Source organism: Falco punctatus (genome assembly GCF_963210335.1).
Source record: "Falco punctatus genome assembly, chromosome: Z".
In the NCBI taxonomy this organism is placed as follows: domain Eukaryota; kingdom Metazoa; phylum Chordata; class Aves; order Falconiformes; family Falconidae; genus Falco; species Falco punctatus.
The window spans coordinates 60,202,995-60,219,874 of record NC_137586.1 but is presented as its reverse complement, the minus strand read 5'-3'; the positions used below and the strand labels follow the sequence as shown (position 1 = coordinate 60,219,874).

Sequence of the window (16,880 nt, the reverse complement as noted above, 5' to 3'; positions counted from 1 at the left end):
TGAGATTTGTTTAGCTTTTCAAGTAGGAGGACATTTTTAGAAATTATAACAGTGAGAGACAGTCTTAACTTCGTTAGTCTCTGGACATAATGAACTTTGGGATGTTGAAATGATGTGTTCAATATCAGTGCTGAGCAAGCTCTAGTTGTCTTACATCTCTGGTCTTGTAAGTATTTGTATTGACAGTAAGTAGTATGGTTTTAGTTATATTCTTAGTTTCTGAAATATTGTTTGATTGGTTTGTTTGTGTGGAATCAATTTCTTATCTTTGCCTTTTGCTTATGATTGCACTGTAAATTTTACAGTGTGTGATATTAATTTCTCTACTGTTAGAATCAAATGCGATAAAACTGAATTGCATATCAGTCTGTCAGAGAAAAGCATTCATAAAATATTGAGTAGATCTAGAGAAAGCTTGGCATAAGAATTTGCTGAATAATATTTTCAAGTTTAATTAATAAGCAGTTTCTTCCTAAAATAAGTATTTTATGTTCTCTGTTTTGATATTTTCATGCATTACATGGTTCTAAATAATACTGATTTATAAAGTAAGAAGTGAAGAGATTTTAGCTTTGGGCAGCTCTGATCCAGAGTTGTGTATTATCAAAGCTCTAATTATAGTAGTATTTCTTTATCCTTTGGCCAGTGAACCTTTGTCTCATTTTTGGTAATAAATTACTTTGAGTGTGAAAATTACTTTTCTTCCTGGAAGAATGTTTTTATTTTAATACATTAGGAGGAAAAATATAAAAGAAATATCTGTGTCCCTGTAACTTTCTCTGCTTCCCCGAAATGTTGCATGCCTCTTTGTTATTAAAATTAGTAGGATGAGCTGATAAAAGCCTGTTCAGTAACCGTGGGTTAAGAGATTTAGAAAGATCTCCCTGCCTTGGCACTCTCTTGTTACCATGCCCAAGAGGCATCACATTAGCTACCTGGCACATAGGGGTTGGTCCCCAAGTTTTACAGGGCTCAACTGTCTTTTTGCCCACTTCTGTCATTTGCTACTCTTTAAATAATAGCTTAGATTCTCTTTATTTACCAGTATAATGCTGATGTGTTTTTAAGGTTAACTTCTTTGTTGTCTATATTCAACAACATTGTAAATATAAAGACTTCCAGAGATAGATATGGCAATAATCTGATGTAATTTTGATGGATTATTACAAAAGAATTAACATGACTTGATCCTTGCTTTTTAGAAAAGGTTAATTTAATTTTGTTCTTTTAACCTTTTTCTTTGCTGTCATATTTAACAGAGATTAAAAGGTAGAAGTAATAAATACACAAGTACTCTTATTTTTCCTGTTGTTGTGAAGGAATCAGTTGTTACTAACAATTATGCATTGTGTGACCCTCTACTGAACAGAGGATAATGAGGCCCTATATAGTGTTTCTTCTATGTCTGCAGGTTGATTTACATGGAAATGATCTGTAGAAAGAACAACAGAAATTAAAACTGAAGTTAGATTGAGTTATGCAAGTTACAGAAGGCAGAGAAAAAAAACCCTATAAATTCAATATTTCAATTATATTTAGATTTTTTCTTCTCTAAGCTAGATATGTCATTACCTCATTCTTTTAGATGTTACATGATTGTAATATTTTCAAAAAAAAACAAAAAGAAATGAGGCAGTCAAAGCTATATTTTTTGCCTCTTTTTTTTGTTGTTTTGTTTATTAGAAATAGCTAAAGACTGTGAACATTTTCTTTTTCCATTAGGACAACATGAACAGTATTTCATTTAGACTCCAAGATGTCATTAAGAACAGGATTGAAGTCACTCAAGCCACTTGAAAAAGCTTTAACCCTTAGATCTGGCACTATATGGAAGGATTAAAGGATATAAAGGCCACGCTGGCAAGTAGTTTTGTCCTTTGTTCCTGGAATCAAGTGACTGACTGCATCTAAAATTTCTTCTCAAACGCTGCATTTCTAGCACTCTTTTATTAGCTAAGAGAGGTTTGTAAATATATGCCGGCATCCTATGGGAGTGGGGACAGAAACTACAACTTCCTTTCTGCACAGTTGAAGTGATTTTGTTTGAAGCCAGAGAATGTCCAGCATCCTGAGATTTAAGCATACAAGAATGCTGAAGGATGCACATGCAGATATGTCTATGCCCCGATAATAAAAATTTGACCCTGATTGATTGGAAATTTGCATAACTGAAGTGGTAGGGAAAATTGGGTAGTCTTTTATGTCATCTTGACTGTCTTCTGATATTGTTGGACACTGAGTGCTATATTTTATTTCTCATCAATTAATTGTCTCTCACTAGGCAAAAATTACAAGAATATTTTGGAAACTTGTAGAGTCATTAGATAAAATTTTCAAAATATTTTTCTAGGTTTGGAATTTTTATCCAAAGTAAGAAGTGTCTCATAATTTCAGTACTCTGTTAAATTATATGTGTGATAAAAATTAATAAAAGCTTCTTTTAACTGCTGTGTCCATTCACGTTTCATTTATAGCTTATTTGCTGAAATATCTAATGAACGTACTGTCTAATAAAATACAGGTTAATAATTTTCTTTTTATTCATATTACTAATATCAATAAAAATCTCATTATTAGGACATATTGTACTAAATAAGTTTTTTTAAAAATCTTTCTCATGGCCTAGGTGATGTCAATAAGCCAATTAACAAAGGCAAGTATTCTTGTTCAAAATCATGTATTACAGGAACAGAAGTTTTTTGACATACGTAGAATGTGTTTAATGCTCTAAATCTTACCTGATTTTTAGGAAAATAACCTAATGAAAATGTATAATTTTGGGGTTAATTTACATTAAAAAGCATAGTCCTGTTGTAACTTCTAAAAGAGAAATAACTGTCATGCTTGCTGATTTTCTTAGCAGAGAAGTTGCAGGTTTAAACAAATATAGAATCTAGAGGTTAACCCTGTTTTTCTTCCCTGTCAGGGGTTACCATGTTAAATATTCTTTCCTTTCTTTGTATATTCATACAGTAAGGCAACCTCTTCCCAGTAATAAGTGTTGCAAAAGTTTTCTAAATATTATGCTCTCACAGTTTTCAAGGGTTGAAAATTTATAATGGTGATAAAGGAATTATGATTAAGGTATTCTGTCAGAGGCATGCTGTTTTAGCAGTAGTAGTGAATTTTTGTTCTAGATTTTAGAAGAAGGAAGCAGGGAGTGGACAAATAGATAGGAAGGGCTATCATTCAGTTATTATGTTATTGTAAGCTGTAAGATTTAGGTGGTTGCTTTTAAAATCTAAAATTGGCAGCATGAACAGTTAGATTGGGAGATAATCTATTGGTGGTGGTAAGTGGAAGAAAAAGGTCCCTGAGGATGTTGGTATATTTTCCAAAAGCTATGACAAATTCAGCAGTACCTTTTTTGTTGTTGTTGTTTTTAAATTGGCAAGTAATTTAATATTGTGTACACTAGAAGGGTTGATTTAAGAGGCAGAGTAGATGATTGGGTAATTGATCAGAAAATTAAAGAGGAATATATTGGATCAGAAGAAATTCTTAAGATTTATCCTATAAAATATACGTGTTAAATTGTTTTTATGTGTACAATAGTCATGTTGGCTGATCTAATGAACAGCAGTGCCTTTTACATTAATTGGAATAAAAATATATTTTATGAACTATATTTTTGAAGTGATACACTACAGACAATGCAGTTGCAAACATAACATTAATATAGACTTGATCACAAGTATGTAGTAACCCTGTTTTATTTCATTAATCATTTAATTAATTAATTCATATTAATGTTCTTGCTTACAAGAAGTCAAACAAGATTAACAGAAAAAAATCTTAACATGTTTCATTGCAAATTCATCACAGCTGGGACAAGGCAAACAACTAAGCTCTTCTGATCTGTACAAGCTTCTCTGGCAACATATTGGAACATCAGTGGCATGTAGCATTTCATGATCTGATGCATGCTGACTCCTGCAATAATCGCTGAAGGAATACAAACATGGATTTGAAATTAATTTTCTTATCTTTTGTCCTCATTACAGTGCATTTATAGTTCTTCCCTAGAAGAAGGAACTCAAAGCTTAAATCTTTCAACAGAAGCTTTCCAAAGTTACAGACTAATAAAGAAATGGAAATTCACATTTGTGTTATTCTCCCAAGGACTTGTCTTTATATGTTTCAAGCAACTCACATATTCAAAGATTTATCAAAATATTGATATAAAAGCATTCAAGGTACAATAATATTTTTCGCCAGTGCATACATGTAGCCATATACATTTTCATTGAACTGTATGGAACAATTTACAAAATGAAAAAATTGAGATGCAATACATTAGACTTATGGACTGTGCTTTTGCTATTTGAAAATGATCTCGTGTCTTTTAACAGTGATTTTACTGTGTGTGTCTTCCAGATGTGTGGAGGTGATTGCCAAAGAAGGCCAGAACCTGAGGGAGCTGTATTTAGTGTCCTGTAAGATCACTGACTATGGTATGTAATACAACTACATCTTTTGGTTTTGTGAAGATTGAGCTGTACTAGCTTTGCACAGGGTCTCTTATAAAAGTGTCTGAAATTTATAGATAAAAATTTTCAAACCCTTTATCAATAAAAATAGGAAATGTACAAAAAGTGACATGCCTAAAAATATCTGTGGTTAGATGTATGAAAGTCAGTGTGCATATGTGCTGCAAAGTGTTCCTTATAGAAGTGACGGTTACTGGGCAGACTGGGTGGAGTGGCCTTTGGATTGTCCTGGAAACCAGGAGAGCATTTGAGAGAAAATCAAAATATATATGTGCATTTCTGGATGGTGTAAAAGCATAACTAAGCAGCTGTGAGTGTGGATTGATTACCTATTGTAGGCTGTAAAATTTGAATGAACTTCATGATCCCTTTAAAATGCTGTTATGATAAAATAGAGAGGAGCAGCTTATGCATTAGGCTTTCTGGCTGATAGGCCACATAGAGAGGCAAAATTTGTGTCTGGAATAGGAAAGCTTCTGAGCACTTGAGTATGTTTGCGGAGGCTGCTTTATCTTTTTTTGATTTTTTCAAATGAGACACTGACCTCAAGTAAGACACTTATTTCTGCAGTAAAGTCAAATGCTCAAATTTCTCCCACTTAACATGCCTGCATTTCAGTAGGCTTTACAAACTGTATCTTTGAGATGTGCGTCACAGGTTTTCAGATTTTTTAGTTTCTCATCCACTCTTTTTTTTATTTTAACTTTTTACTCCATAGCTTTTATAAAGAATTACTATGTCAAAGTGATAAATTACCTTTGCAGTGGTCACAAACTCATTCTTTTATTTTCCCATTCAGATTTTGCACTTCACTGTGGTTTGCAGGGGTGCGTTCAAGGGTACATTGGTCTGCAGAGTTCAGCTTGCCTCACATCCATGGTATTTGAACATGAGCTCACAATACAGCTGTAGGGAGAAACACAAAACACTTGTGGGAGTTTTGGGCATGGCAGAGGAGAGGGAGCATGAGTCTGTAATACTGTTTTCTCTGGTTTGCAGAGATGCATTGTCCTTCCATGTGGAGAACAGATCTTGCCAAAGTTGAAAATTTACATTTTCTTGGCCTGGATACCACTTGGCCAAGGTGAATTTGTGAAATGGGAACTGTCTGCTGGAAATTCAGGGAGGGGAATTGACTGTAGAACACAAATGGACAATGAAGGTGCTTCTTATCAGTGCTATAGGGTCAGAAGTGCAGGACCTCAGCTGGAAGTGAGACTGTCCATTTGTGTATTTCGGGTCTGTTAGCTGTATTTTTGTCCTTTCTGACTTTGGCAACCCATGTAGAAAGAATTGTCGTAGGAATAATAGGATCTACATCTTGAGGATTAATAATTTCTCAAACTGATTTCACCCTTCATTGGCTGCAGGTATTGAGAGGAAAACAGGATTTCTTCCCGAAGTAGGGAAACGCACTGAGAAACTGAAGCAAAGAAATGAGGATGGGAAAGGTCTTGGTTATGAAAGAATGGAGGGAGGGGAAAGGAGTGACCATGGCCAGGTGAAAACTGGGAAGCATGTTACACAGAATGAGTAAGTGGAGAACATATGGAGAGCTTAGATGACTAGGTTGGCAACCATAGTCATCCAACCTGAGCTTCTTTTGTCTTCTGTGGACTGAGGCTCACCGATCACTAATGTGTTGGATTCTGCAGTCATTCCACATCATTGCAGTCCATTACTGGGAACTGGAGAACATTTTCAGTTGATAGTGTTGATACTAGGTTTAACTGCTCACTTCATTTTTTTAATATTTATGTTAATAAGGATCAGTAAGACATCCAGCAAAACAGCTGTGATACTGATTTTTGATACATTATTAAGACTAAGTGATTATCATCATAATCTTCAGCATATCTCAGCATGCCAGCCTGACAAATATATTCATCTGTTTCTGATAGCCGAGCTGAAAATGCAAAATAAACTGTAGCAAAGTAGAATTTATAAGCATATTTTATGCTTTGTAAGGAGTCAAAATTTTGTCTTAAAGATTAATAATGTGATAGCAAGTGAATATTAATTAGGTTAGCAGGAGTGTTGCATGGTGGAGTCAGGCTTCGCCATTTTCCTTTCTTCCTTTTTCACTTATTTCCTGATGCTTCATTGGAAGACTTTCCCACATTTGTTTGAGGTGCTGCCAAATTAAAAATGTGAGCTCCTTACAGCGCTGCAAGCTCAACTTGTAGTTGAACTTCATTGTCAAAGAAGCTGCCTCCTTCTACAACAGGAAAAGAGCAGCCATTCTCTTCCGTAGAGGCTTTTGAAGCCTCTGCACCTTTGTGTTTGTGCCAAGTAGAGGAAATCAGCTGAGAAGCATGTGCCTGAGTTCTTGTGGGATCATTCAGGTGGTCTTGAGTGGTCTTAGAGACTCATAACTTCACATGCATAGTTGTTCAGACTGTGTGAGGCTATGACTGGGTGGAAGCATCCAGATGCATGCAACCATGTTTTTTTGTTTGATAATCCTGAGGGTGAAACACATAATTGTGCTGGCTTTGGAAATTAAAATCTTCACACCAAGTTTAAGTAAATTGCAGTAAATAAATAAAATAATTACAGCAAAAAATGTAATTGTTGCCCTGCAACTAATGCTATAGTAAGTGTGAGGTAATTTCATGTACTCTAGTGAAGACTATGAAGCATGAACTTCATCATTTTATTCATTTCATTCTTTTGTTTTCCAATTTCTACAATAAGATGGTATGCAGGCTACCAGACAGACCTGCTTATATGCAATTAGTATTTTTAAAGTACACTAAAATACTGAGTTTTGGTTTGAAGCTTAAAAGATTAATTAAAAAGCCTACACCCTGATAATGTAGTCATAGGCAGCAGTGCTTTCTCTGACATGTTGTTGCCCAGAAAAATGTTTTATTATACAAAAAGACTGACAGCAGAGGATTCAAACAAGAGCTGAAGGATGTGTTCATACTAAAAGTTGTTAATTTGTGAGAAGATAAATTTGCTGTATTTCATGTTACATTACAAACTTGTTAATTTTTATATTTTTTTGTATACAAAGTGTGATTTCTTTACTTCTGAAAGACTTATAGAATATCTTTATTTATATTTGTCTAGCATAATCTTCCAAAAATCCATTTTTAATAAATTATGTTTATTACAGTGTAACATGCTATGGTGCTGGAAAATAGTTTAAAGTTTCTTTACATCCAGCACGTTGTTAAATGCCAAGTAATCACTAAAATTTACCTAGACTGACAGGAGAGACTGAATTAGTATAAGCTTTGAGATGCAAACCTGTTTGCCCAAGAACATAGAGCGAAGTTAAAGCTGACATTAGTTCCTCATATTGTTTTGCCCTTTTGTTAAACAATCATGAATTAAGCATGGATTGTCAGTGTTATCTTTGAATTTCCTGCCTTTTTTTGTTTGGTGTCACAACCTTAACATTACTTAAACATGGGGTGGTGGGGGGTGGTGGTGTATTTAAGCTTTTACTAAGAACTAGTAAGAAAGCTAGGCTTTCTCAGCTCTGTAGAGACTGTGTGTCAAATGAATTAGGTTGATGTGAGGATGTATAGCAGGAGCTGGGGCAGCAAGCACACACAAGAATTGTGTAACTGTCTTTTCAATTTTATGCTCTATTTCTGGGTTTTATTGATATCCTTAGTGCTGGGAATTTGGTTTAAGTAAATTCTTACTTACAAAGTTTGTAATGGTGCAGAATACTATGCACTCTGAACCACAGAAGAGAAATTTTATTTTCAAAGATGAAAAGATCTGATGAGACTAGCCTGTGAAACAGGACTAGATGTTTTAAGGGTCTGATCTTGCAGTAGTGTTAGGTGTAAATTTACTAAGAATTACTTTAAAACTGCTCTCTTACTAGTGGTGAAAGATAAAAGTCTCTAAGCTTTGCTTCCACTTTCAGACCAGTGGGTTTTGCCTGTATGTGCAGAATATCATTTAAAGGCAAGCCTTAAATTGCAGGTTTCCACTAACAGAACAAAGAAAAAGAAAAACAAAAAACTCCAAAACAAACCAAACACCGCTACCCCCCACCCCCCCACAAAAAAAAACCAAACAAACAAACAAAAAAAAAACCAAAACACAAAAAACAAAAACCAAAAACAATTTCTGAAAAAAGTGTTGAAGGAAATGTTCAAACTCAGCACTTTGTACAGCTGCACCGTGGCACATCACTTAAGAAATTTCTGAAAAACGGAAGTACCCAAGCTGTCACTATTAGTAAGAGTGCAGTTAGCACAGTTTGCGGAATATGTTTATCTTGTAACGATTCTTGTCAAGTAACCTGCAGAAGGTGACAGTTGTCTCAATAGTTATCTTGTAGAATTTCCATTACCTAGTAGTTCTGGGTTTTGCCCAACTTAGAAGTCTCTATTTCTAGCTATAAAGTAATTGCACATAGCTTTTCAAATTAGATGCTTGGCACAAGGACAAACTGTGGTATTTTGCTGATACCTTTAAGGTTCTGACTATTGAAAAAAGGGCTCACTTGGTATGTCACCTTTTTGTTTTCTAAAATAGTGAGTATTCCTTTCTCATATTGCCTCTTTTCATCATTTGCTGATATATTTAGTGTCTCTGAGGACACGAGATTTTTTTAAAACATTTTTCTTCTGTGAGAATGTTTGCTGAAGCAAAAATACGCATTTCAGCAAACTATAATTGAATTATTTAGTTTTTATTTTAAAATGTTATAGATGGGGCATAGCTGTTACAAGTAGATGTCAGGAGGAATAAGACAGTGTCCAGCTGTCACAAGACAAAACATAAATGTAAGTTATGGCTTTTTCTTTGTAACTGGATTATGGATTCTTTTCTGAGAGGTGAGATTCAGCTAACAATGTTAAAATAGTTTTCCAAGATGCTGTTAAATTCTAATGGTTTAGTATTTCAACTACATATGCTTTCTATTTTAAAATAGAGTATTTTAGTTATCAAGGGATCAGGTCTTCCTACTGAATAATACAGATAAATCCCGTGAGAGTCACTTGAGTTTTTTCTCTAGTATTTAGCGTTTGTCGTGTAAATCATAAAGAATAAGCATACTGTATTTCCTCACAAAAGATTGTTTCATTTCTACTTCTCACTTGGATTAGTAAATCTCTCTAATGCTTGATCTCTCTACAGCTATTTCTTTCCTAATGTTAACATTTTAAAATCTGTTTCTAAAACATCATGCCTTTTGTACAGTATTACTCTGAAGGGAGATACATTTTTTGTGGGATAAATGCAGCACTTATGTATAGACAGAATCAAACAGGTAGTAAATACCTTTTTGAGTTAAAAAGATTTCATCTTCACACATTTCTGGTTTGCAATCTCTTCCTTAATTTGTACAATTTAAATAAATACAGCTTTCATTTTCTTTTTCAAAATTATTTGAATACCTGCTGTATTGAGTTCCAAGTTTTCCTTCTTCTCAAAATCAGTCTTTCCCCTATTATGTCTTACTATCCTCTGCAGATTTTCTTTCTCTTTCGTACTCTTTTAATGACCCAATGTATGGAAACAGTAATCACACTGAGAACTATGTTTATGCTTGTAAGTGTACAGATAATCTTTTAAGGACCAGGGTCTCTGTCATCTTCAGTGGTTATGAATGTGAGATATATATGTATGTGTGTTTATGTGTGTATAAAATGGTGATCTAATTACTTTATATATTTATTGCTATATACATATGAAAGAAAAAGCAGCTATATATATATATTTCTTATGAAATTTTTTCTTCCTTTCTGCAAAAGCATTTTCTGCCTACTTTTTGTTCAGTTACTTAATTACTCAGAAACATGAGTTCACTAAAGTGAATTGGCAGGATTGTTGATGTTTAGTGCTAAATGTTGAGGGGTTTTGCTTAATTTTAAGATGCCTTTCCCGTGGATAGCTTGCAACTTTAAGTCCAGCAGACTGTAAGAATTAATTACCTGAAGAATAAGTAGGTGGTAAGCAATCTGTACCTTGTTGTGTACATTAATGTTACTTACTTCCTTTGACAAAATCTCTAGCAGCTAGTAAAGCCTTTTTGTTTGCTTTTATATTAAAATGTTCATTCTTTCAAAATTCTAAAGCAAATACTTCTCTAGAAAATCTGGTAATTATAAGGATCAGAGAAAGCTTACTCTAACAGAAGAGGTTAGTTAGAGAGTGTTACGTAGTTTAACAAAGCAGCAATACACAGTATAACTTACTATTCCTTCCTCCATTTAAATAGCATTACTGTTTATGTTGGAGTGTGCAGAGTGAAGTTTTGCAGTCTTTTCATGTATTTCAGGACTTCTGTATGTTTCCCTCTAGCTAGGAGAAAAAAAATATAGAGTATATTGCTTTTGGAAGGACATTTTTTGACTTTTTTGTTCTAAGTTTTTGTATTTCTTTTATGTTGTTTTAGTTTGGAGTAGTTGTTCATATATAGCCTTGCATGTATTGACATCTGATTTTATTTCCTTAAAGGATTCTGTTGACATTGAAATCAAGAGGATTATAAATGTAAGGATATATAGCTCTCTAGTCATGTATTTTGGGATTGGAAACCTATCAGAGGACATCATCTTTAGTTCTGTTAAGAATGTTCAAGGAGCTAAGTTTAGTCACCTGGAATTTTCAGTAGAAATCATTCGTAAGACGAAGTCAAATTAAAACTTTATCAAAAGTAATCCCTGAAACAGAAAAGAGCCCTTGAACAATCCGCCAGCATCAAATATAATCTGTAACTATCAACAAGCAAATTTTCTTTGAGTTAGTTTATCATTATTCCCAATGTCACGGAAATTCCATGCAGTTTTCTTTAAATTTGATTTGAGATACCACCATGCATCTTCAAGACCCATACAGTGAGGTAAATTACTGCAACAGCATATTTCTGAAAGAACAGACAGTTGCAAATCCCTTGTCCTATAGTACATATTAAAGGTTTTTCTCTTTGAGCAATGAGATGAGACAAACCTCAAACTATTTTTTGTCCTACTAGAAGACGGGTTGTCCTCCTTAACCTGTACCCTTAAAAATAGTGTAGTATAATAGCTAGCTGGAAGAAGCTGGATGTGGAATGCACTTTTGAATCCTCAGGATGAACAGAGAAGCATCCTGTGATTTGTACACAGTTTGTTCCCATAAGATTGTTCTAAATGTGGAAAATGGAAATGTATTGTACTTCAGGTATAGTTTGTCTTGTAGAGAGATCCACAGGTACTGTTGTTTTAATTTAACTTCTTCTGTGGGAACCTTAGTGGTCTGGGTTGTTATTTCAATTCTTTGGTGACAAACTTGGCAGTAGTTTATCAATCGTAATAGAAAGTTTAATTTAGTGCTTTTTTACCTCTACAGAGAGGCGCTTCAGTTAATCTTTGGAAAAACGCAGCTCATTTCTGATTACCGAAATGCAAAATAGATTTCATACAAAAATTGAAACGGCTACAACCTCTGCCTTTGTTGCCAGAAATACATTTTCAGGTTCTTGTTTATTCATTTGCTGTTATTTACTGTGTTAGGAAACTGTACTATAATACTGAACTTTCATTTGACCCAGGAACCAGCTTCTGTTCTCTTGTGATATTTGTATTTCCCTTGACCTTTAAAAAGTAACATGAAGCTTTATTCCTCTTAGTGTGCATGTTAATCCTTATCTTGAAATCAGTGTGCTAGGTACCTCTTCAGTGAGCTAAAATGTTTTTGAAATTATTGTATCTAAAGACTTGTTGTTTGCAGCTCAATGCTGATTTAAAGGGTAAATAAATTGTATGTAAACTATGTAAATATGATCATAGTATGAACATTAGTGTCATTGCAACTTGGTTTTGTATTTGGCTAAACTCCCTCAACCACAGAAATACATTGTCATTTTACATTTTTACCTTATCTTTCATTTCAAACAGTATCTGTTAATTTTATGGTGCAATGGAGAATACTGTTCCCGAGAGAACATTTGATTTGGAGTCAGGGATAGCTTTCCTTGATAAAAAAAAACCTGTGGAACTTAGACTTAACATATTCATGTTAGAATATAATGTAATTCAAACATTTAATATTTTCTGACAAACAACAATAACAACTCACATTAGCACACTGTCGCTGTAGTCCAGCTTTCTATTTAAGTCATTGAACTTTTGAATTATTCTAAAATTTGTCCCTAAACCACTTTATTTGCTGAGTAGCAATTACCAGTATACTTTAAGCAATCCGTACATCAGCTGTATTTAAAATTATTCTTATAAATCTTAATGTTAGTCTCCATGGGGACTATTTAAGATTCCCTCTCATAATTCTGAATTTAAAAGCAGTATTTGTATTTTTCTTAAGTGAGAGAAGACAGTGCAAAAAGGAAAAAAAATAAGGAATTTACTGAGTCATCTTCCGTTTAATCAGTAATAATACAAAACTCTGGTTGGTATAGGTTATCATACAAGTAAAGAACTGCACCATATTTTAAAGTGGCTGTGCTAGCCTGCAGTTGCAATTTATTTTTTCTAAATTCTGTTTTTGTGATCTCCTTTTTAATGCACTGTAAAATATATTTTAGCAAATTACATTTCAAAACTAGTCTGTTGCTTAAGTGTTGCCTAAATAAAAGTTATTATTTTCATCAGGCAGCATCCATGAGGGAGATAGCCATTCAGAGTGTTTAAATATGGTAACTTGTTCTTAGTAGGTGTTACAGTTGCTTCAACATAATTGCTGAAACTAAGTTAAGTCTTTAAAAATACTCATTTTTGATGGTAGGATTGCCTTCTACATTCTATTTTCTAAGTTCTCTTGGCTGGTTGTTTAATTCCAGTAATACTCAGATTACTGAAAGAAAGGCTCATTTTGACCATAATGTGACTGTCTGCCTCCCTTTAAAAAAAACATGTGAAATACTTCATGGAGGTACTAATAATGCAATTATTTTGAATGCCTATGTTTAAAAAAAAATATATATTAATCATTTCAGTAGTCTCAAGGATTGCACAGAGTCTGAATACCTGAAACAATTTTTGTCTTTAAATGCCTGAAAACATGCTGATTAAGATATTGATGTAGCCCTCTCAAATAGAAATAAACCCAAATGGCTAATGTCATAGCAATATTATAAGTATTGTTTTAGAGCCTTATGGTTTTAATAAAAAATGAAAATATTTAATAAAACAGTTCAGGCGTTAAATATTTTTAAGAATGGAAAGGAGAGCATGAAAGTAAATTCTTAATCTCTTGCATCTCTGCATTGTGGTGTGTTGCTGAGACCTCTTTATGTATGTACATTTCTTGAAGACCTCTGGGGACAGAGGTTCTACCACATCTCTGGGCAGTGATTCAGTGCTGCACCTACAGTCCTAAAGATATTTTTTTCTTGTTTTCCTAATGCCCAACCTAAACCTCCCAAGCCACACTGTAGTCATTCACCTTGTTACATCTTTTGCTGAGCTCGTGAATTAACTTTCATTCCATCATTTTCATAACCACCAATACAACTCAGATCTCCAGGTTTGAACCTGGAACTTAATAACATCAGAAATGAACAAATGTTAACAAATACTCATAAAATGAACTTTCTATTTCTTGGTTAGCCAGCCAATGGCTTTTCCTATCAGGAGCATTTTATGCTGCATATTTATCACTTTGAATTTTTCCTTAGGGCCACAAGCACTTTTTTTTACTATTTCCTTTTAACTTACTGACTTACTGTTTAGAGGAAAAAACTAACGCCTTGTGAATTAATTATATTTGTTTTCTTTTTGCAGTTATATTGAAACATCATTAAAAGTCAGTGACATTGTTGCCTATAGCTTTGTTTTATACCAGTGGGGATATTGGAAAAATAGTAAAAGCTTCTTTTGACTGCTTGGGTATTGCTGTATTTTCATGTTGGTAAACCACAAGTTCTTTAACTTTCATTTTGTTTTGAAAGCAAACAAAACAAAGAAAACTTGTATTTGAGCAGCAATACAAATCAAAGTTCTCTAACATCCTTAACCTACTAGCTTGTCTGGTAGCATCTCTGTTATGGAAAGTGAAAGAGAAGAGTTCATAGTACTTAACAGGTGCTGCCTAGTGAAAGGACACAGAGCTTTATTAACTTAAAACAGTTGCTAGTCTGGTTAACAAATCCCAAATTATGTGTTTTGCACATGTCCTATACTCTTCTCACTTTTGGTCTGAATCCCTGCTGTTTCTGTAGAAGCAGAGGTTTGTACCTCTTTTGACCAATGAAGTGGAAAATAGCAGTGGAATGTAGCCTTTACTGCTAGCCCACAATTGGCTCTTTTTCTTGATTTCTACTACCATAAAACTTTGGTGTCAGATTTACTATATCAGCTTTTCTTGAATAATATTGAGGAGGAACAAAAACAGTGTAACAGAGTTTAGAAGCTATTTCCAGAACCAAAGTTGGGAAGTCAGGTTTGTAACTAACAATGTCCTCAAGTGGCATTCCTGTGCCTGAGTTCTAGGAACTTCGTCACATAGAGGAACCCAGAACTGCTGACTGGGCACACAGTATCCATCAGGTTTTTGGGTACCTCAAATGTCCAGGCAGAAAGATGACACTACATTGAAAGTTGTTTGGAGCTACATTTTTAAGAAAAAATGAGCACAGTGACATATTTAAAATTTCACTCTTTTCTTTGACCTGTGCATTTTAGTTACGTCATGTTCATCTATCACACTGATCGTGGCTGGTGTATTTTGTGTTGAATTTGGTGGCACCAGCACACGTGAAGAGCCCCTGTACTGGAATGACTCCATGAAGGACTTTGGTCTTTCTTTCTGGGTGCACACAGGACTGGTTAGATCAGAACAGTTCTTGTATATGCAGAGAAAGTGGAAAATAGGGATTTTTCTATGAAAAAGAGGTAGTTTTTTGGGGGTGATACTTTTGGCAGCTGCTAACCAGCATGCTTAACCAAAATCTTCAAGTACCCATTTTTGCCTGTAAATCCTTGAAGTGATGCTGCTTGTGCCTGTCACTGAAAAAGATGATAATACCCACAGATTTCACTTTGTTTCCCTTTGATAGATTAGGGACAAATCAGTTCTTTATTTTTCCTAGATGTAGTTCAACAATTTTCTATAAACTGAAGGTGTTTTCTCTATCATGCTGTATTCTTGTCAGATAATTAAATGAGCAGCATTAAGAAAACATTCTGATCAAATGTTATTACTAAGAAAAAAGAATAAAAAAATAGATGTATTTTGCCCTTTAATTAATAAATATACAAGTATACCTTGCAAATAATAGAGACTGCAGACTGAAATAAATCTGATTCTTCAAGGTCTCTATTCCCCCTGCAATTCATATTTTCTTACGAGCTCTGTTTTATGAACAGTGAGGGTTTACACAGGTTTTGTAGAAGGGGCTAAAAGGTACACTGGCTTTGTATCTGCACAAAATCTTTTTGTGATCTTACACTGGGAGGGGTTGCCAACAGCTGTGTGTTTGCACTTGTACACATTTAACCATAACTGCACATACATGTACAAACACGCACACAGAAAAAATACCTTGGATGAATGCTCTTTCTTTATATTTGTTTTTTATATAATCATAATTTAAACATTTTCTTTAGAGTACAGAAATAGAACGCATCTTGCAAGGATTTCTTTAAGGTAAAAGAAAGAAGATTAAATAGCAGTTTAATATACTTTTTTACATATTTGACTTATTTATAATGCAGTTGAACATTTTGTAAGTCAAGTACATTGCTGGTGAATTTATTCACACGTGTTCCTGTTATTTCTTTAATCAAAATAAAAAGGTCAACAGTGTAGTCATTCTGGTAAAATAAAGTACAATTTGATTACTTTCTACTAATGCATAATAGTATTTAATTTGATTTTAAGAAGAGGAAGGTCTCTAATGGAAGGGAAATGGACTGTATAAATTAGGTGCATCCTCTTATATTTACTTCTGTTCATGCAATTGTAAATATTGCTGCTAGTGCCAAACAAAGAAATAACTGCACTTGAATTGTAAAGAGTTTTGAGAGATATATATGAAATGTGCGCGCACAAAACCTGTTTCAGATTTACAAAGTGCCTGAATCTCATTGAGGTATCTAACTGTGCTGTGGTATTTAAAAAAAAAAATAATGAAAAATTAGAAAGTAACTCTGAAAGCTGTGAGGTCTAACGGTACAAGCCACTACAGAAGAACCCAGTTCCCCAGTTCATGGAAATAAAATTAATTATATGGGTCAGAAACCCTGTAGCACTTTTTTAGTATAGGTACACATAGCTCTTTCTTTAGATGGGTGAAGCTACCTATCCACACATCTATGCTCTGTTCCTTATGTAAGATGTTCATGATTCTCTAATCATCATAGTTGCAACTTTGTGTATTGTCACTCATCAGATTACCAAAGATTCCAGAACTAGAGATTTTGAAGCGCCTCGCAGTTTGCAGATAAAAAGTCTATAATCTTGAATCAAGAT

General features: G+C 34.0%; 1 protein-coding gene across 4 annotated transcripts in view; it reads left to right on the top strand.

The window, feature by feature from the left end:
• FBXL17 (F-box and leucine rich repeat protein 17) overlaps positions 1-16,880 on the top strand; it is a 277,159-nt gene that overhangs the window by 177,039 nt on the left and 83,240 nt on the right. For 2 of the 4 annotated variants that reach the window (XM_080371967.1, XM_080371966.1), the window contains one exon: positions 4,378-4,454. In XM_080371967.1, the coding sequence (XP_080228093.1) occupies positions 4,378-4,454 (77 nt within the window). The other 2 variants (XR_013924857.1, XM_080371971.1) reach the window with 2 other exon arrangements.